Genomic DNA, 20323 nt, shown 5'->3' on the forward strand with positions numbered 1-20323 from the left:
ATATAGTGCAGATGGATGAATAACATATGAGCCACATCAATGAGTGTGGGAACCTTTTAGCATATAATAAGAATAAAAATAAGCTTTTTAATTTTTACTAAAGATGGAATGATTGAATGACAAAATATGCCACTTTAGATTTAGATTAAAAACCCAATTTTATTATACAAAATCCATACAAAACTTATTCCATTCCACTTATTCCACCTATTCTAAATGTCCTGCACCCCACTTTATGTTGTACATGGCTCTAGATGTATTTACATGAATATGGGATTTTATTATTTCTTACAAACAGACAAATGAATCATCAGATAGACAGCACAAGACAGTGCAAGGAAAACGTGCCGTCTCAAATGTGTTCATTCAGACATACAGATTTGAAGCGAATAAAAAATTTGCACTTAAAAGCACCTGCATAGACTTTTTTTTTTTCAGCCAGCTGAAAACCAAAAGCCAAAAACATTTTTTTGGCTGAGGCCAAGCATGACCAAGCTACAGTCTGACAGAAGTGATACAGTGATGCCATCTAGTGGTGTACATCCACACCCTGACAGGACAGATATCTTTTTGTCACATTGTAGAGAAGATAACACAAACTTTACTTTTAGCATGTTTTTTTTCTTCTTCAGGGTTTCAGAGTCAGTCTGACACGCGCTGCCCTTCGTCACAGATGAACTTTTCCAGAGATCCAACCTTAATTCCTCTTCACTCATTTGCTTTCTTCTTAAAAACCTGCTTGCAGACTTCTCCTTCACAGTAGAGCTCCTGAGGGTGACAGGTCACAGATATATTTCTTTAATCATTACAAAGTATAAGAATATAAAAGAGGAAAAGGTCAAAGTTTTGTGCACTATGTGGAGTAAATATGATTAGATTGTCCATATTCATATTCTTACCAGATGCAGCTTGTCCTCTTCAATCCAGTGAGCCCAGCCTCGGTTCTTCTTCTCTCCAATCTGTTCACACACCAGTTTATTTCCCTGCCACGTCACCAGTGACTGCACAGGAGAAGACAGAGCGTAAATCACAACAAAGAATAGTTTTAGCAGATTTATAAAAAAAAGAAAAAAAAAACATCACATCATTATCACTTTAAAAAACACAATTCCCTGCCATTCATCAGCCATCCATCTTCACCTTGAGGTGTACGTTGTCCAGTCCTTTGGTAAACTCCTCAAACTCCTGACCCACTCTGAAGGAGACGGTGTAGTTCCGGAAGGTGGTGGCCGTTTTGATGATGTACTGATCCCCCTGCTGCTCAATCACCTTCCTCGGCTTCAGCTTCAGAGCAATTTTTCGTAAGTGAAGGCTGACACCTGGAAGGGTAGAGAGGTGTTTTACCTGAATGAGCACATTATAAATCTGGTGGACAAACTCGTCCACAGGCTACAAGCACATCATGTCTGTCTCACACAGTCCCGTGCATACCATGAATAACACTGCCGCAAACACACAGCCTAGTGTTTAATTTCCCACAATATAATTTCGCTTGTAGTTCTCTATTTAGTGCTGCGTGTATTTAAGAGCAGAATTAAAGTCAGAGCAACCTGAAATGACATATCAAGGCATTCAGTAAAGATCTGAGAATAATGTTGGGCTAAACCATAATGTTTTTATAGGACTTACCCAGTGCAATCATGTAGCCCTCAAAGTTGACATTGCTGATGATGTCCCATGTGCCTAACAGGCTGGCTGGCATGTTGATGAATTTTTTCTCCTCTTTCAGAGATGTGTGTGTGAGTAAAGAAAGTGTGACCCTCTAGCTGCCGGGCTGATGAGGACGTCTGAGACACTGCTGCTTTGTGAGAGCTGAAGGTGTACAGGTAGGTGTGCCCTTACCTCATCCACTGTCACCTGAGGGTCGTGTGAGGATGAGAGAGGTGATCTCATCAGTGCCAAGTTGTAAAAGGGAAGCCAGACGAGTCAGACTGGTCTCAGTGTGCACTTCACTGACTATGAAACCGTTCAAAATTTCCCCACACATTAATGTCACATGAGCACAAGGAAAAAACATGCCGAGCTTAATGTTTGGAACTAAGGTTCATTGTTTGGTATAAAGTTTAAACCGATGGTATATACCAATTGTTTGGTATAAAGTAACTCAAAGGTTTCCTGCAATTAAACTTTGTCCATAAAAAAAGAAAATAACACAAAATTCATCAGTCCCACATCTATGGATGAGCAAAATTCTGAAAGACTGAATATGAGCAATATCTTTTTAAGACACGTCCCATTTTTCACTCCAGCAAATGGCAGTCAAACACCTGCTGTTTTTCTGACTATAGCCTTTGTTAGAATCGCACACCTTTCTGTTGTAGGAGGAGTGACATTGTTGGCAAGCACCGCAGAATGATTTGACACAACTCCAATTTGAAAGAAAATAAAACACGTGCAGCTTGTCCAAATATTGAGGTTTTCCTCCTCGTGACTTCAACTAAGTAGGTCAAGATATACTGCAGAAAAACCTTCCGAGGGTTGTTTTTAATGTCACATTTACTGTTTATAAGATTAGTATGACTTTGTGATGCGATGAGAATGAACCACAGTCTAAATCCAGTTCATTTACACTGAGTCTTTTAAGTTTGACTGATATATTCAGCTTTTTGATGTAATCTAATACCATCACTCCAACATTAAAAGTAAATGAATTAGGCACCAAATCTTGATACTTATGTGATGTAATGCAATCAGTTACACTTTCATTTCAGCACACTGCTATCACAATGAGTCTTGTTGAATTTGTTATTTCAGCTGTTATCTTCCATCAGTGATGATTACCTGGAAGATAACCCCCCCCTCCAATCCTACGTGACAAAAAGCGTCAAAAAGGAAAGGTGTCAATTTGGCACTTCAGTAACTGAGTCTCTTATCAGTGAGCGAATGGCATCATAATAGGAATGAAAAGCCCCCAAGTTGGAAAGCACAGAGAGTTGTTTATTGAATTTCCAATGAATACAAATCACGCCTTCATTTTCAAATCTGCAGCACACAGTAAACCTGTTTAAAGTGTATTGCCTGCTTTTTTTTTTCCTGAGGAAGTGCATACAATCAGCCTGCTCTAGATACAAAAGTGTGGTGAGTTGAGAGGAGCACGTAAAGCAAGTAAAACAATAAAAATGTTTGTTCCTACTCATATTTCACACAATAGCAAACATACCGTTTCTTTACTATTTCACTCACAATTGTCTTGTTCAACACCTACACACCAGATGGATTTCTAGCGATTCCTATGGCATTTAGATGACCTCCCAACCTGTTGAACTGCTGCTCACAACTAATTTAAAGCACAAGTGAAACTGTTACTAAATCACGTTACTCAGAAAAAAATCTATGCAGGTTCGTCTTAAAAAACACACACCCATTATTGGAAAAGACTGTTCTGTATAGTAGGCACTGGTAGAAGCTTAAATAAACTGTCTGAGCTCCGTCTGATTCGTTTTAAACCCACAGCACTCGTTGCAGACTTGGCTTAGACTTCTGGGTTTTTTTTGCAGCTGCAGCAGTGAACTTCTTCAGCTTGCAGAGGCACCAGAGTATCTCTGAAGGGGTGCTAGAACCACGTCTGCGTTTTTCTGCTCGCTCTCAGCGCTGTACAGGTCACGTTCCCGTATGTAGTGAACCACGCTGTCGGCCAGCAGGTACCTGACGCTCCGACCCCGACGCAGCGCCCGGCGAATGTGGGTGGCCGAGATTTCATTGATCACCCATTCGTGGATCACGTGGATGTTCTTGCGATACTTCCACAGCATGTCCGATTGGTGGATGAACTTGTGGGGGTCGCTGCCACTACGGGTGATGCAGACCAAACCGTAGCGGCCAACAATCTCGGCGACATCCTCCTGCTTCCACAAATTGGGGATCCCAAAGGACTCCAGGACATCAGCCCCACACAGCCACATTAGCTGAGGGGCGTCTGAGAAAACAAACCCAAAAAAAGGCAAATACAAACAAAAACAGTCAAACAATAAGATAATCAAACACAGGATATTAAAAATGGTTAATAGGAGAGGAGAATATACATGATGTAATTATATATATTGCAAGAATGGAAAGTGTTTATAAGCTTCAGTACAAAAGAATAATTACACACAAAAGAGACATGCAGCCCGTCTAATCTCAGTGTTACATTTAGCTTAATTATGCTGGAGGTCTTTGCTCTCTGTTCACAGACAATGCTGGAAAACCACTTCAGCTAGTGTTTTACTTATTTGCACTCTTTTCAAAACATATTATTTAATTAAGTGTTAGTAGTAGTTAAACTCACATTCACATTGTAAGCGTTACTAATAGTTAGGATTTATTAACATCTTAGTGCAGACTTTAGGAACACGAACACAGGCGCAGCTCCATGCCAGAGATTCATTCAGTTCAAACGTCTTGTCACTTGTGTGAAGGAATGTTGTAAAACTATGCAGGAAACTTGGCTGCGATATTCAGTGTGTCACTGAGATTCATGTCTCTGTTTGACACCTTGTCTGACACCGTGTCTGTTTTTACTGTGGATTGTGATATTGGGTGTCACCCCACACAAAACACCGCACCTCCCCTTTAAAACCAGTGTCTCCTGTTATGACTTAAACTGAATACAGTCAATCATGAATACAGTTGAAGCAGGACCAGACTTGTTGCCTGGAATCGTGGATTGGAAAAGGCAGGAGCTGAAAAGAAGACTGAGAGAACAACATGGCCTACCTCTCCTTTTGTGATGAGATGAGACCCCAAAAGAATTCTCCTCTATGCGTCTCTTTTTAGCGTACTTCACCGTGTCCACGTCATCGTTGTGCTGCTCTGCTGCCTGCAGTTCGTCATAGTAATGGCTAAGTGGATATAGACAACGTTCATAAAGCACCAAAAGATCAAATTCTTGACACATCACAACTTAAAGAGGGGGGTGCATGTGGGGCTAACTGCAACTGCATTCAGTTTCCTGGAGGGGAGTCACATTAGCAATGCATCAGTCAGTGTATGTCTCTTATTTAACACCTAAACATAATTTCCTCTTTGTGCAAAGTAAACATTTACCAGAATTCAACTTTACATTTGGGTAAACATTTTCCTTTTTTCTGTAGGCTGTCCTGTAGGTCTGCAGTTTGGATAGATTTTCAGATTGTTTTTTACCATTAAAATCAATGAATTAAACTTCTTAAAATGAAATGGCTCTGCTTCTCAGTAGTCTACAGTGTTCAATGTAGTATTGATTGAAACATCAGAATCCACAACTCTGGCAAGTTTTCCTCACTTTAACGACCACGTTAAAAAAACAGTGTGTGAGTGACACCTTGAGTCTGTTAGTCTGAAATTGTTGTTGTTGCTTTTTTATACCCTATACTCTCATTGTGGTCAGGAATTTATGGGTAGAGGCAATTTTTTTTTTTAAAGAAAAGCGGTTAAGAAAAACTTTAAATTAAACAGATACAATTCAGAAATGAAGTTAATAGAAATAACCACAGAGCGTTTCTACAAGAGTAACAGAAAGCTTTAACAGTGATACATACACTACTCACAAAAAGTTAGGGATATTCGACTTTCAGGTGTGTTAATGCTACAGTGATATTATATCATGAAAGTAGGGCATTTAAGTAGAAGCATGCAATGGTAATTTCTTCATTTTAAACAATTTATTGAAAGAAAATGTACCAACAGTGGTAGGTATACCACAACAAAAAAATTTCAGTGTCTCAATAAATTGGGATGTGGCCAAAGGACGTCCACTCCTCTCCTTTCTGTGACTCTTCCAGTCCCTCTGTATCACTGTTCCAACCTCCTGATGACACTCTGTGACCCTCTAAGCTCAGTGAACACCTCCGTCTGAGGACTTCCTGTTTGAAGCCTCGCAATGGCGAGGTGCTGTTGATCAATTGTTAGGTGTCGTCTTGGTCTCATGATGTCAGAATGTGAACAGCACGATGAGGAAAACTGTTTAAATACCAATTCTAACTGAAGCAGGAAATGTATTGGTCGATTCATGGATCAAACCTGTTGTGAATTTTGCTGTTAAGCTTCTTGTTAGAGAACAGCAACTTGTGCAAAAAGTACTGAAACACTGAACAGTTGGACATGTGCATTCAAAAGTTTAGAGAAGGTCACATTAAGTTCACCTGGAAAGGTTAGAATGCATTTTAGGTTCATCCTGAAATTTCACCTGAAAGCCGAATATCCCTAACTTTTTGTGAGTAGTGTATGTGGAGTAAAGGGAGACAAATGCAAGGGCTTAATGCACTGTGAGTATGAACAGCACAGATGATATGATCTGATATAAGTGTCACTACAATGTCTACAGAATTCAGCTGCCATCGCTGGGACGCCATCGTTTGTTAACTTAATGGCACCATTCATCACTTCACCGCTTGAGGGGGCTGCTTGTAAATCATTACAGTGAGTAGTAAATACCCACTGTGGTTATGTGAAGAGGCTTGATGAATGAGCTTCAAGAATTGGAGGAAAACAGATAACAGCAAGCAAGGAAAGTCCGATTAAGGGTATAGAAAGGTCTGACAGGTAGTGTCTTCGATTATTTTGTAGATTTCCTCACACCTACGATAACAACTCAAGACAAAAGACAATATTAGCCTTGTGAGTGGGAAGCACATGCCACTAAAAGGACATAAGAACCATCAACTTACTGAAGAACTTTAGCTGTCTCCACCCACTCTGGCTGCAAGCTCTCCCAGGAATCTACTGTGATCCAGTCTGAGGTCTCTGTGGCCAATCTGGCCATCTCCAGACGGTGGCGGGCCTCAATCAAACCCTTCTTCTTATAGCCATCACCCACTGGAGAGATGATGCCCTTCACCACCCTGTACTGACCTTAGACATTAAACACGTGGTGTGAACAGATGGTTTACTGTAAATTTTTTTTTATTCACACGACTCTGAACTCATATGATAAATTGAAGAGACTGAATAGTCTGTACACTCAAATTACAATTTGAGAGATATTCTTACTAGCAGTGGTAAGTATAACCAAGTATAATACTAAAGTGCTGTACTTTTGAGGTACTTGGGTTAATGAATGTAGGGCGTAATGTAATGGATGCTTTGGGGTATTTTTTTTTTTTTTTTTTTTACATTGTTGCCTTTATTTACTTCAATAAAGGATCTGAATACTTCTTCCACCACGGGTATCTAGCCATGAAGAGAGAGTTATCCGTTTCTGAGATTTCTGCCTGAACCTCACAACAGAGAATTAAAATTTCATTTGTGGTGCTCCAAGCATTAAAATGCCTTGTAATACAGGTAGCTGTTGATGTTTTCAAATGCATTTTGACAGTGAGCACCACAAATGAAATTGCTCAAGAGAGCAGGGGAAGTAGCACAGATGCAAGAGACCAATCCCCAAACCTGAGCAAATCAAGGAAAGTGAAACACTATCAGCACGGCCAGACACCACCAGCAGTGAGCGAAGGAGTGTGTGCAATGGTGGTGAACCAACCAGTTCAAAGCATTAATCAAAAAGGTCTAATTCTCATTTCACTCGACCTGTGTCTTCCAGATGATCCCGAGCCAGCTCAAACATCCTCAGATGCATGTTGGTGATGGGGTTGAAGGACCCGCAGGCCAGCAGGACTACTTGGGTTATATTCTTCCCCTCCATGCCTCATACTGGGGCTGAATTTACACTAAAACAAAAGGTATGATGAAGAAAACAAAGACTGTAGTTAATTCAGAGTTTGGTCAAAAACTCCCTCTGGCTCTCTGACCTTTGGGGATGAGTAAATACCGACATGATAGGAGGTACAAATATCAAGGAAATGAAAACAATGTCATATGTTAGCTTAATTTGACGTTAGCACTGTCATCTGTCACTGTCTATAAAGTAAGCTAGCGTTAGCTTCGTCTGTAGCCAAGCAACGCCAGTTTGTGCAGTTGGCTAAAATTAACGTGCAGGATACTGAAGCAGACAAAACATGAACTCAAAGCTGAGCGAAGACAACAAAGAAGTCGTTACAGGGTAAAATAATGTAAATATTCATTGTGCTACCAGGAGAAACAACGGCAGTCAGCCGTCCCGCTAAGCGTCACCTGCTTCCTGTACGTATTACGCAAAATTAAGATCGACGAATCTGATTGGACAGAATCGACCAGGAAGAAGAGAGCCGCACCCACGTTCGTGAGCTACGTTCACAATCACAAATCCTCCATAAACCACAAACGCCTCGACAAACACTAACCTGAATATTTTCTAACCGCGTTTGTTAGCAGTTTAGTTATTTTTTTTGTGGCAGTGCAGTTGAAGGTACTGGACATTCGTGACGCTGAAGCGAACATTTAACTCATCGCAAGGACTGACTTACAACTGTTGACAAAGAAAGTCCCGGTGAGATGTTTTGTTTTAGCATGCTAGCTAACAGCTACTCCGCTAATTAAACAACTTGTATTGTTGGATAGAAAAAAGATGCTATCTGTAGTTCCATAGTTTGTCAGTATGGTTGATGTCTCGCTAAATGTTGAGCAGTTTTATTGTGATGCTAGCTACAATAACTCTATTCTGATGCAGTCTGAATAGCATGCTAGGTCATCTGTATTATACTAATGCTCAATATCACTCATCTGTTGACTGCTTCATTCAGGTTTGCGCTCCCCATAGGCTGGAAATACGATTCAAACTAAGGATGGCTTCTCGCGGGAAATCAGAAACTGGAAAATTGAGGCAAAATATGGAAGAGCAACTTGACAGACTGATGCAGCAGCTTCAGGATCTGGAGGAATGCAGGTGCAGAAATTTATCAAACTGAATAAGCAAATCTGACTTTTATAGCTGGCAAGTATTGATGTAGTCTAAGCCAGATGGTACTTCTTGATATCCCCCCCCCCTGCATCTCTTTTAGTTTTTCATCCTTTCTTATTTAATTCCAGAGAAGAATTGGACGAAGAAGAGTATGAGGAGACGAAAAAGGAAACCTTGGAACAGTTGAGTGAATTCAACGACTCCCTGAAGAAGATCATGACAGGAGACATGACACTTGTGGATGAACTCAGTGGGATGCAGCTGGTCAGTGGCTCATGAGCTAAACTACTCTGTGTTAAGGGTGACTTAAAGATTTAATAGCGTACAGAACTAGTAAATAATCTAATATGAACAGTGAGCTGTGAAATGTTTCCCTCTTCGTCAGGCAATCCAAGCTGCCATCAGCCAAGCATTCAAAACCCCGGAGGTGATCCGACTCTTCGCCAAGAAGCAGCCGGGACAGCTGAGAACCAGACTAGCAGAGGTTTGCACTGCAATGTCAAAGATGGTTGTGTTTATTTGATGCACAGCTGTAGAGTAAATGTTTCATCCAACCGCACAGTCACGCCTTAGCATTTATCCGTGCACTGCTTGGCCCGAAAATTGTCCGACTAGTGTGTGAAATTCTGCGCAGATGGACCGAGATGTCATGGTGGGGAAACTGTCGCGGGACATCTACACGTTGCAGAAAATGGAAATCCTCACAGCCTTGAGAAAACTTGGAGAGAAGGTGAGGAGCCGTCACAGCAGAGGCTGCGATGTCTGCTGTGGATGATTCAGAGGCTTGTGCTCATGATTTCACATGGTCTCTTAAAGCTGCACTGACTTATTTTAGTCACCATGTCACAGTAAACTGTCACATGCTGACTGACCAATCGCTACAGCGGCCCCAAATCTCACCTCAGAAGGAGCTGTGACATTGTAAACATGCTATAATTATCCGATCAAACCTTGAAGTACTTTATTTCTGTTTCTGGCCGGTCTGACAGCTCACCGCGGAGGAGGAAACCTTTCTCACTGAAAATGCTTCAGCTACCCTGAGCCAGTTTGAAAAAGTGACTGCAAATTTAGGTGAGAATAAACACGAGATTTCACCGAAATGTTTAATCATACAACTTCTGGGACGAACGTTCATAATGATCTTGTTTTGCCTCCTTTTTCAGGCTCCGAAGACAAAATCATGGCTTTAGCTAGCTCTGGCGTGAAAACCAAGGCGTAGTGAACCTACAACATGTTTAATTTTAAGTCTGTGTCTTATTACCAAGAAAGAAATGTGCCAATTGATCGATGATTTTTGTAAATAATCACTGCACTTCTAGGTGTTGCTGTAGATGCTAACACTTTTTAACAGTGTTGTTTTATACCCCTCAACTTTTGTAAATGTCTTTTATTTGTCCAGATTGGTGTGAAATTGTATTTTAGGTACGAGCATGTGATTTGTTAAATATGAAGACCTGTGCATGAATGTGAAGGATAGTCAGGGCAGTTCAATAGAAACATTTTGCTGTGGTTCCTGCTGTGTTTCTTATTGGCTTGCTGTAGCTGTCCATCTTTAAAACCTGAAAACTCAACATAGTTGTTTTTAGGATGTGGCTTTCCTAATGAGTGCTGCAAATATTCAAGATGTCATTTTGTTTGCACTCAACTGCGCTGTCTACAGGGATTTGGACAAAATAACAGAAACACCTCATGAAAGAAAACTTTTAAGTAACTAAATTACACTATAAAGGCAGTAAGTTAATTGTTGAATGAGTCAAAAATAACTATTTACACATTCAAAATATAATATTGACAAAGAAGAAGAGCAGTAACAAGTCAGGAATAGATAGAAACGTGGCAGAACAGTTACTAAACACAGCTATGGCCTCTACTTATTTAAATCTGCCTCTTTCGTCAAAATCTAGCCTCCTAAAGCTCATATTTATTAGCTGACTCCCGTGGAAACTGCAAATGCAAATTTAGTATTAGGATGCCTTTAATGTGATTAGAAATCCATCAAGCCATCTGTGAAACATTGTGGAGGGTCTCGTGATAGTTTCTGCAGCCATCGCTCCAGAGTGATTCAGTTTGATTAATAGCCTGTGTGGATATTTACCAGCTAATGAACTGATGCAGTGCCAGATGCAGCCGTTCGTGGTGTCCTCGCTCTGCAAAATGATAAAGGCCCCGAGGGTTACAAAAGCTTCTATCACTGGACATGAGACAGAATGAGCTGCTTTTAAGATCATCATGGAGGGCTGGATATCAAGCAGTTTCACCTCATTTACTTCTGAAGGATCTAGAGGGCCGCCTTCAAAATAAACAATTAATCAAGTGTTCAGCACGCTTTTGAGTACCGTGCCTCGTTAGGTTTTGGATATTCATATGGCGTTTCCATTATTCTGTCCACCCTCTATATATGCATTGATAATCAAGCATTTCAAAGTGTGCTTCAGTTGATATCTGTGGTTATACATTTCTAATAATCAAGTTCAATATTGCATTTTATTTCATCTTAAAGTTGTTTTGACACTAATGTCACAATGTTTACAACATCGGTTACAGCTGATATTAAGCTTTGAAGCCGTCTCTCTTTGAATGTGAGTTAAAAATATATCTGTTTATTCATTTGATTTGCTTTACCTGTGAAATTCTGTCACACTTTTTACTTGTTGGCTGTAGATCATTTCATCTTCACCACCAGAGGACACTAACGCTCAAGATTTAAAAACACTTGTCTGCAGCACCACCCAGGGCGTGTACCATAAACATGATGAAGAAAAACAAGAGTAGACAGAAGTTATACCCCATCTCATCATCCTTTATTTTGTTTACGAGCAAGCATCAACTTCACTACAATTTGCCTTTCAATTGGTAGAAAAGTGAGAGCAGCTCCAACAAGTACAAAGGAAGCGTCCAACCGTTCTGAAAACTTTGTCACCTTCCGTTTTGAGCAGATTTTTAAAAGAAAGAAAAAAAAAAAAAGAAAAAAAAAATCTGGACGTGTGAAACAAGACAATCTGAGAATCAGTAGTGTATCACGTCTCCTTTCTCGCTCCAGTCCCACAACCCCACATGGTACATACACAAACTTGTGGTTCATGCAAAGTAAATTCATTCCCCTTACTTCATAGTGTTATTACAGTATGGCTGCATTTCAGTTTGTTAGGCAGTGACATTCAATTCAACCAACTTCCACTTAGCTTAGGGGCCGATCACAGTCACCGTGGAGACTTAAGAGTCAGTGTGCACGCATCAGTGGCCCCATGGTTCTGTAGTTTTAAACTGAAGAGATGAAACATGGACGTCCAAGTGTCTGACGTAATGAAACTGAGAATTTCGACAGGCTTTTATACTCTGGTTCTTGTGAATTTCATGCTGCCCTCAAAATCATTTCTCAACAACTCAGGCAATAGGACACTGTTCAAAATGACCTTCCACTATACACAAATAGGTGAATTAACAGTATACCCATGTACGCTGCCAAAGCAATTTCATAATGTACTGTACATCTTTTTAAAGGTGGATTCCGTCAAAGATTTAGTACAATATCTATAGAAGATACAATATGGATCTACTTCCTCTACACATCAACATGGACACATGACATCTATGTAAAACGCGTTTCACTTTTAATAAAACTAGCGGTGGACTATTGTTACAACAAACTGAAAGAAAAAGTGATCCCCAGCTCTGTAAGGAATCTAGCATTAAACAAATATAAATTAAAAAAAACTTGCCACAAATAAAAAGAGCACGGATGAGTGTTTTTGTTAGACCTGCTATTTGCGCTATGATCGGAAAAAGGCACTCCCATCTCAGCCGGCTCAGACCTGGCCCTCTTTTTTTTTTTTTGTGTTTTTGTTTTTTTCGTTTTTTACAAGTCCAAGTCATCATGGAGGGGAGACTATTCACTACATTTCCACCACAGACCTCTTAAAAGTATAAATTACTTGAACCTAAGAGACATAACTGTGTGACTCAAACCGTCTCCAAAAAACGAGCCTTGAATGCGTTTCTGAATCCAATTTTGGCCTCTAAAAATAGATTCACATGCAAAATATGAGACTCGCAACACCAACATTTCTAATCCTGATAATGCCACATTCTGTTCACTTGAATGCCCCAAATCTGATCTGCTTTAATGAATGCAGGTTTGGGAAATTAACATTTCACTTGGTACCCCAAAACAAGAGACAAACACTAAATAGTTAAGTGTGAAGGTACATTTGTGTCTGGTTTTGTGAAAGATATATACAACAGTGACGGGCAACAGTGTCTGAGAGGAGATAGAGTTTGGACACATTTTCCCAATCAATTGTATAAGCTTTATACTAATACCAGAAGGAAAATAAGTTTACCAAATGTAAACAAATATCTTAGAACAACTCTACAGTACAGTTCCATGTACAATAAAATCTAGTGGTCTACTGCAAAAAATATTTCGTTTTAAGATTCAAACAAAAAGATTCATTTTTGAGGTGGTTTCTCATAGTAAACTAAGCAGTCACACCCTCAGCTGTAACTGAACTGAACTATAATGAAGACGTTGCTTATTTTGCGATAGGAAACCAGTTTAAAAATGCATCTACATGTTTTATTATTTCAGGTTAAATAGCCGTGCCACGGAAAATAAACTTGCAATAAAGCAATGCTGAAACGTACTTTCATTTCGCTTCTCTCCCCCAAAACAATGCCTGCAACTGCACTATTCAACCAGGCTCCACTAAAGCTCTTTTATCCTTCCAACTTCTGTCAGCACAGCAGGACTGGGATACGGACGAAAGACGTTTAAAGCTGCTGAGGAAATTTCTCTACTTGTCCATATACACTGGCAGAAATGTTAGTACCCATATTTCCAGATCTACAGCACTACAAGTACCTGCTGGCCTAGTGTTTGTACCGTTCCACACGAAATGACAATTTGTACATTAGCATTTCTCTGAGTATGATTACCCTAGACAAAAAGAAAATCCCCTCTGTACAACAGTGAGATCTATTGGGAATGAAATACACTGACGCCTGGAGTAGAGCATTGCCACCTGTGCAAGCAAAGCAAAGCATGTATGAAGCTGAAACCGTCGACCAGTCCTGCCTACGGGAAAGCAAAAGAAATGATTCTCCTCTTTGCAAAACGAGAAAAGACAAAATGGACACCACTTTGTCGTGGAAACCTCCGCTTAACAGTCCTGGGTTTCTCATCGTGAAGCAGACATCTTTGTACAAGCATGATGGAACAGCTTTTGCAGAAATTTAGCGACATGCTACAGCCTCTGTGACACAAATATTCTACATTACGTACTGCGTCATTTTAGATATTGGACCCCGTTGAGTAGGCCTTCACTAACACATCGACTAATTACATGGTTTCTTTATATTTACAAAATCTTTAAAAAGCTATTTATTTCTCTACACATGACTTCTCAAACATCCTCATGCACTAAAAGAAGAAGAAAAAAAAAAGAGAATATGCGGTCTACTTGTTAAAAGCATTGTTTTGTTTCACTGTGGACTACAAGTCAAGAGAACTCAAGTCAAAGCTATACGCGAGTTTAGCGGCAAACAAATCTAAAAGCATTACGCAAAGAATATACATCAGGGGAAAAAAAATTCTCCATTTGAAAGCCTTACGTCTGAGAGAAATCAAAGTGCAGGGTTGGCTTCCTCACACAGTTCAAAACAAATGTAGGCCAAGTTTTCCTGGGAATTAAAATATAATAAATAAAAAAATAAACAGTAAAAATCAGCAATCCGGTGATGACTACACTACACTGAGTACCACCACTAAGATAACAACAGGAAAATCTTGACCGTATATACGCTGAAGGGAATTTTTGTTTCTTTTTTGTATGTTTTTTTTTTTTTTTTTTTCATGGCTCCTTGGACATGAAGTTGTAGGGGGTGGGAGTGTGTGTGTGTGTTTGTGTGTGGAGCAGTGAGGATCTGAAGTGAGTGTAAGTTGGTGTTGGTGTGTGTGTGTGAGAGAGAGAGAGAGAGAGCTTGTGTTTAGTGTCGTGTGTGTGTGTGTGTGTTGCTGCGCGTGTCGTTCTAGTAGGTGAGGGTGGAGTCGTCCCACTCCAGCTGCTGCTGTCTGCTGGCTCCCTGCTGGTCCTCCGGCTCCCCGCCCTCCTCGTCTTCGCTGCTCTCTGACTCTGCGCTCGTGATGTCGTCTTCCTCCTCTCCGTCCTCGCTCTCCTCCTCCTCTTCCTCCTCCTCCTCACTGCTGTGCTGGTCCTCGTACGTCTGTGTGAGAGGCAAAGAGGGTGGGGTTGTGAAGCGTCACTTTCTGAGGCAAGAATTTGTACATTTAGAGACTTTTGGTCAGAGACACAACTTTTTCTCCCAATGCAATCATGTTGTGACAAATGTCCACTGTGTCTAAAAAGACGATAATTATAAGCAATCCCTAAGTCTCTCTCCCCCTATTTCCTGTTATTTCTCTACTATCGGCTCTCAAATAAAGGCATAAAATGCCCTAAATGTTATAAAGAAAACATATAAGTTTGGTCACAGGTCACAGTGGAACACAGTGGAGTCCACTATGTAGTTACAATACATGATTTTGCATACATCTGCTTTTATTATGAAATAAATTAAAATAGAAAATATCCTTATCCTAATATTATCCTAATATATAACACAGGCAAAGCACAACTTAAATTTATACTTCAATAGTGCAAATCATAGGCTCCAGCTCCCCCGCGACCCTGACGGATAAGCGGTATAGATAATGGATGGATGGTTAGTGCAAATCATGTAACAAGATGACAGTAAACTGGTTTGTGATGTTGAGGACAAAACAACCAGAAGATCTAATGCTGAATTCAGATTTGTTTGGATGCTCACTGAACGCTGTTAAGGAGACAGAATGTGTTTCACCTCTCAGTGTCCACACCGAAATCTAATTTGCACAACATTCACACAAATCCAGGAGGTCTCACTTAGCAGGGATGTGAAGCTCTTTTCTACTATGACTCAAGATGTGATTCCTTAAGCAGCTGTAAATACTGCAGCAGCAGGACTTAAAGCAATTCTTTAAATTCGTTGAAGAGTAACTTAACACCCCCTGAAAATCTTCTTTTTAGTGATCTCCAGTGGTTTAACTTTTCACCTTGCTGCAGTGATGTTGGGAGAGGTAACAGGTGCACACATCTGACTATCAGAGGTAGAACAGACGTAAAACTTTTAAATAGAGAGGGACATAAAACACTGCCTTTCCACCTGGTGTTAGGGTCACTTTAAGTTAAGATGCTTTTGCTGAGCTACTGTGACTAGCTATCAGCAAAATAAAATATATATAAACGAGTTGCAAGCCCATACAATAACCACCATCCACTAGAAAAATTACAAGACAAAAGTATTGGTGCTAATTTTTCAGCTGGGGCTACAAAAAAGTCTGCATGAGACAGACCGGTTGCACAAAGCATAATCATAAAGTATTGAAATAGGATTAATGTACTGCAAGGTAACACTCGTTCCTCACCCATAGGGCTGCCACAGGGCTGTCAATCATGAGCTCTCAGATTAAACTAGGCCACAGTCGCAGCATCACCCAGAGAGCATTAGCAGGTGAAAAGCTGTCTAAGCTGCAACCCGACCACATTTTGTTGAGAAGGGAAACTGTTTCACTGCCTAATCACCACTGATGATTTTGCCTCCTGGCCTGTAAAAGTTTTTACCTCCATGGGGTTGACGGTGATGGTGAGGGCTGAGTCGTCCCAGTCCATCTCGTTCTCTTTGCCGTTCTCCTGGTCTCTCATGGTGCGCTGGTGTGCGGCCCGGATGCGGAACACGCCCAGGATGATCATGAACACCAGGAAGCTAACGCACACCACGATGACAATGGTGGCAGCGCTGGGTACCACTGCGAGGAAGCAAACACACAAACAAAACAGCTCAGATGTAAACCATTTGCAAGTGGGCACATTCACACTTAAAAACCCCGTTACAGCTTCATGTGAGGAGACACAGCTTTCATGTCGGTCTGAGGGCATTTCAAGGACTTTAATACCATGGTGTGATGATAATGGCTTCTTAGTAAAGTGCAGATGAATGCTACGGGCAGCTCTAGGTGTGCGTCTTTCTTTAAATAGCTTTGTCTGTCTACTGCCAAACTGCTCCACTTTGCCTCATATTAGCAGGAATGGGCCGCTCGTGTGCAGTGGCGGGCTTTGTGAGTCTGACAGCCGAGGGGATTACTGTTGCCAGGAAATAAAAGGTTGTGCTCAGACCACCGCTTGTGCAGATGTCACAGACAGCACTCAAGTGTAATCCCTAAACTTGTGCCATTAAAAAAAAAAAAAAAGAGCGGGTAAACAACCAGTGTTTCATACGTGCCCTACTTCTGGTAAACAGAATGTAATCCATCCCTAGCAATGCTTGGCATACCAGAAGCAGATTAATTAAACAGATTACTGGTTTGATTGTGACATTTGGTATTAATTTAGTCATGCAAATAAAATTCTGCAATTGGAACTGAAAATGATGGTTCCTATTTGACTTGAGGTACTTTCTATGTGCTACAACAACCGAGAAAAAACAGTGGAGGAAGAAAACTACATTCTGGATTGCTTTTGAAGCCTAAAGTTTCACATGTCAGATTCCCATGTCGCAGTACCTGAGGCCTGGTGAGCGTTGACCAGGTTGTGACCAGACAGATCCACGGAGGCGTGATGCACAGGGTTAATGAAGTTGGGCTGTACCATGGCGTTGTTGGCATGCTCCACAGGACTGGCTGTGTGGATTACGTTCACCTGGAGAGGAAAAAAAGCAACAAAACATTGTCCACAAATCTCCGTTTTAGATGCAACTCAAGCACACAAATACACTTCAGTGACATTAAGCCATGGCTCAGACTCCTCTACGTCACTTTTATGTGACAAATGCTCATTCATACCTCGACCTTGAAGTCATTGCTGATGTATCGACCGTTGAGTTCAGAGCAGACCAGCTTGAATTTCCTGTCAAAGAGAGCCTCGGTGTGCCAGTTCTTGTAACGGATAAGATGCAGGACCTGCTCATAGTTGGCCATGGTATTCACGCCTAAAAGAGGAAGAAATTTGATCAGCAATCGCCTGAGAGTGTCAGAGAAGCTCTTCTTGTTAGAGGAGAACAGTAATTCTATGGCATAGCATGTTTGTAAAAATATGTGGATTTAAGATCATTTAATGTGGTCATCTATAATTTAAATATCTACATTATACATGACTACATATCTATATATCTTTATTTGTTTACATTTGAGGAGAATTAAACAGATTTCAAAGGACTAAATGAGTACTAAAAAGCTACCATATCACATTTCTCCAACTAGAAATCATTGCTCTGTACTACTTCGGACAGCTCTGTGGTTTGTACCGGTGATGACGAGGCCCAGGTTAGAGGAGCTCATTTCCAGGCCATGCTGCTGCAGCTGGGACATGTCCACCTCCAGGCTCTCGTGCTCGCCGTCCAGCTCATCTCCCACCACATTCACTTCGCATGTGTCCAGGTTGTGCATGATCTCCTCTGACACCACTGTCTCTTGAACTGAATGAACAATGGAGAAAAAAGATTAAAATGAAGACCTGAGCAGTCCTTAAATTCAGGAGTGTCCATTGGCCTTGAATGTCAAAGTTCACTGTTAGTCTTTCTGAACAGTTAAAAGAGTACTCCTCCTGGCACCTAAATTACCCACAATGCAACTTGGCTGCTGACAGATGGGTTGGAGATTCAGATGTATTATGCAAGTAGCAGCTAATGTAGCCATGAGCTGGTAGTCTCAAGCAGAGATGAGGAGCGGGCTACAGGCTAAGCTCATTTCTTTCTACTTCCACACGCCCAGACTTTTTTCATTTTCAAACTTGTCGTCTTCACCCCCAACTGAAGCTGACTCGAGAGACATAACTTGAGCAGCACTGTGCAGTGGTAGTTCCCCTTTAATATGCCAACACTAGAAATGTACAGTGAATGCGAAAAACATGACATTACTAATTACTGCAACAATACACTGTTCTGTTCTGTAGAACAATATTCAAAATTGAAAGATCTTCCAGTTCACATGAAATTAATTGGCTACACTTCACAAATACAAAGGCTTGTTGATGAGTTGCATAAGTCGTTTATTTTAGAGAGCAATTAATGGGAAAAATGGTGGGGGTTAGAGGAGGAGCATGAAGACCTGAATCCCTATGAGTAAGCACCCAAATACACATTATGGGATACCACAGTTTGATCATTAGAGGTGCTGAGCAATAGTACAGGCCAACCTGAGCTGCTCCAACTCCCATTGTTAAAACAACAGGTAGGCTTGGCTACTCTGTTATTGTACACACACAGTCATCAGTGATGGCTGCCCTTCATCATGAACAACTGCAGGTAGACCACAGCTTTGTTAAAAGCTAATATACTCATTGTTGAGTGTTTAGGAGCAGTATTCTGTTTGTCTACAGAAATCTATGATAATGATAAATCCTCTGTTTTGTCATTTTATATGTATATTTATTTTATATATTACATTTCAATAGCCAAGCTGTAGGAGATTGTCATCTCCATTTTGCTTATGAAACACATTCATATCTTATGCACACACAGTTTTTGCCTTTTGACCTATAATGTGATTCTTAGTCATCTACAGTGACATCTCTCATTTGTTGTTTGTGGAAGGTGGGGCAGGTTAACGCAGGTAATAGCAACAGATCTCTGTAAGCCCTTTTGTCCCATATGGCCTGCTGTTCACCACAGGACATCGTATCTCCCTGTATCTGTGTCAACCTCAGTGCACGGCCATTGTCTCTCCTGATCTTAGCTCATATACAATCCTAACAGATGGCCCAGCTGGTCACTGACCCCTCCCATAAAGGAGTAAACAACTTATCTCTTTTCTCTCTCCCTCCCTCTCACTCCGTCTGTCCAATCCCTTCCACCTTCAGCCGTAATCCTCTCCGGTACCAGCTACTGTACAGCTACCAACTGTACATTCACTGCGCCTGCAGACTCTGTGTCCAAGGTAATTGAACCACAGCAACAGATTGGATATCACACTAAGCACCGCCCGAGGAGGAGCAAGACTAAGATTACATATGTGGTTGTGTTAAACCAGAAATTCAGTGTATATAACCCAGAGGATAAGTAGGCAGTAAAAGGAGACATATTATGCCCATTTTCAGGTTCACTGTTGTATTTGGCTCTTTTCGGCCTCTTTCTGAACGCAATACTTTAGCATTTTAACAACCAGGCACAGTTTGCGTGCTTAGTTCTCCCTTCAACATCTAATTACCAGAGCTAGCATTAGCCATATTGCTACAGATGACAGCGAGGTGGATTCGAGTTCTCAGTAGGCCACACGTTCAACAGATCCATGCGTCACAAGCAGGGGAGTGTTTTGCTACACATTTACAGGATAATGGGGCAGGAGAAAAAGAGTCTTCTCTCATAGTTTGAGGGTCTGTAGAACCACCAGGGACACATATTTATGCTGAAAAGTACATTTAGCATAAAACGTCTCCTTTAAGTGAACATCACAGAACAATGTGTTACAGTGGGGCAAAAAAGTATTTAGTCAGCCACCAATTGTGCAAGTTCTCCCACTTAAAAAGATGAGAGAGGCCTGTAATTTTCATCATAGGTATACCT

General features: G+C 40.9%; 4 protein-coding genes across 5 annotated transcripts in view; 1 reads left to right on the forward strand and 3 right to left on the reverse strand.

Moving 5' to 3' along the window:
• Nucleotides 1-139: 139 nt before the first annotated feature.
• On the reverse strand, nt 140-1769 carry rbp7a (retinol binding protein 7a, cellular). The gene is made up of 4 exons (XM_070839897.1): nt 1630-1769; nt 1141-1319; nt 900-1001; nt 140-768 (listed from the first exon to the last, which is right to left on the reverse strand). The coding sequence occupies exons 1-4, from the start codon at nt 1700-1702 to the stop codon at nt 709-711; spliced, it is 414 nt and encodes a 137-aa protein (XP_070695998.1). The 5' UTR covers nt 1703-1769; the 3' UTR covers nt 140-708.
• Nucleotides 1770-2916: 1147 nt separating this feature from the next.
• nmnat1 (nicotinamide nucleotide adenylyltransferase 1) lies at nt 2917-8041 on the reverse strand. Its single transcript, XM_070839896.1, has 5 exons — nt 7985-8041; nt 7483-7622; nt 6627-6810; nt 4696-4820; nt 2917-3916 (listed from the first exon to the last, which is right to left on the reverse strand). The coding sequence occupies exons 2-5, from the start codon at nt 7595-7597 to the stop codon at nt 3516-3518; spliced, it is 825 nt and encodes a 274-aa protein (XP_070695997.1). The 5' UTR covers nt 7598-7622; nt 7985-8041; the 3' UTR covers nt 2917-3515.
• Nucleotides 8042-8182: 141 nt separating this feature from the next.
• On the forward strand, nt 8183-11343 carry lzic (leucine zipper and CTNNBIP1 domain containing). The gene is made up of 7 exons (XM_070840235.1): nt 8183-8320; nt 8574-8716; nt 8860-8995; nt 9117-9215; nt 9366-9461; nt 9721-9802; nt 9895-11343. The coding sequence occupies exons 2-7, from the start codon at nt 8616-8618 to the stop codon at nt 9948-9950; spliced, it is 570 nt and encodes a 189-aa protein (XP_070696336.1). The 5' UTR covers nt 8183-8320; nt 8574-8615; the 3' UTR covers nt 9951-11343.
• A 173-nt stretch (nt 11344-11516) lies between these two features.
• clstn1 (calsyntenin 1) overlaps nt 11517-20323 on the reverse strand; it is a 39198-nt gene continuing 30391 nt past the window's right edge. For both annotated transcript variants that reach the window (XM_070840234.1, XM_070840233.1), the window contains 5 exons: nt 18068-18238; nt 17607-17752; nt 17328-17463; nt 16390-16574; nt 11517-14953 (listed from right to left, as the gene is read on the reverse strand). In XM_070840234.1, the coding sequence (XP_070696335.1) occupies nt 14759-14953; nt 16390-16574; nt 17328-17463; nt 17607-17752; nt 18068-18238 (833 nt within the window). In that variant the 3' untranslated portion in view covers nt 11517-14758. The remainder of the gene's footprint in view (nt 14954-16389; nt 16575-17327; nt 17464-17606; nt 17753-18067; nt 18239-20323) is intronic.

This window comes from Pempheris klunzingeri, chromosome 11 (assembly GCF_042242105.1).
Source record: "Pempheris klunzingeri isolate RE-2024b chromosome 11, fPemKlu1.hap1, whole genome shotgun sequence".
Taxonomy (NCBI): Eukaryota; Metazoa; Chordata; class Actinopteri; order Acropomatiformes; family Pempheridae; genus Pempheris; species Pempheris klunzingeri.

What these genes read in the sequence shown, in the direction of transcription:
- rbp7a (XM_070839897.1), bottom strand. Translation starts at nt 1,702, where the DNA reads ATGCCAGCCAGCCTGTTAGGCACATGGGACATCATCAGCAATGTCAAC. An exon ending in TGGACAACGTACACCTCAAG is followed by an intron (nt 1,002 to 1,140) that starts GTGAAGATGGAT and finishes TCTCCTGTGCAG; the next exon opens with TCACTGGTGACGTGGCAGGG. An exon ending in AAGAGGACAAGCTGCATCTG is followed by an intron (nt 769 to 899) that starts GTAAGAATATGA and finishes TGTCACCCTCAG; the next exon opens with GAGCTCTACTGTGAAGGAGA.
- nmnat1 (XM_070839896.1), bottom strand. Translation starts at nt 7,597, where the DNA reads ATGGAGGGGAAGAATATAACCCAAGTAGTCCTGCTGGCCTGCGGGTCC. An exon ending in GGATCATCTGGAAGACACAG is followed by an intron (nt 6,811 to 7,482) that starts GTCGAGTGAAAT and finishes TTAATGTCTAAG; the next exon opens with GTCAGTACAGGGTGGTGAAG. An exon ending in ATCTCATCACAAAAGGAGAG is followed by an intron (nt 3,917 to 4,695) that starts GTAGGCCATGTT and finishes TTGTTTTCTCAG; the next exon opens with ACGCCCCTCAGCTAATGTGG.
- lzic (XM_070840235.1), top strand. Translation starts at nt 8,616, where the DNA reads ATGGCTTCTCGCGGGAAATCAGAAACTGGAAAATTGAGGCAAAATATG. An exon ending in AACTCAGTGGGATGCAGCTG is followed by an intron (nt 8,996 to 9,116) that starts GTCAGTGGCTCA and finishes CCTCTTCGTCAG; the next exon opens with GCAATCCAAGCTGCCATCAG. An exon ending in TGAGAAAACTTGGAGAGAAG is followed by an intron (nt 9,462 to 9,720) that starts GTGAGGAGCCGT and finishes CCGGTCTGACAG; the next exon opens with CTCACCGCGGAGGAGGAAAC.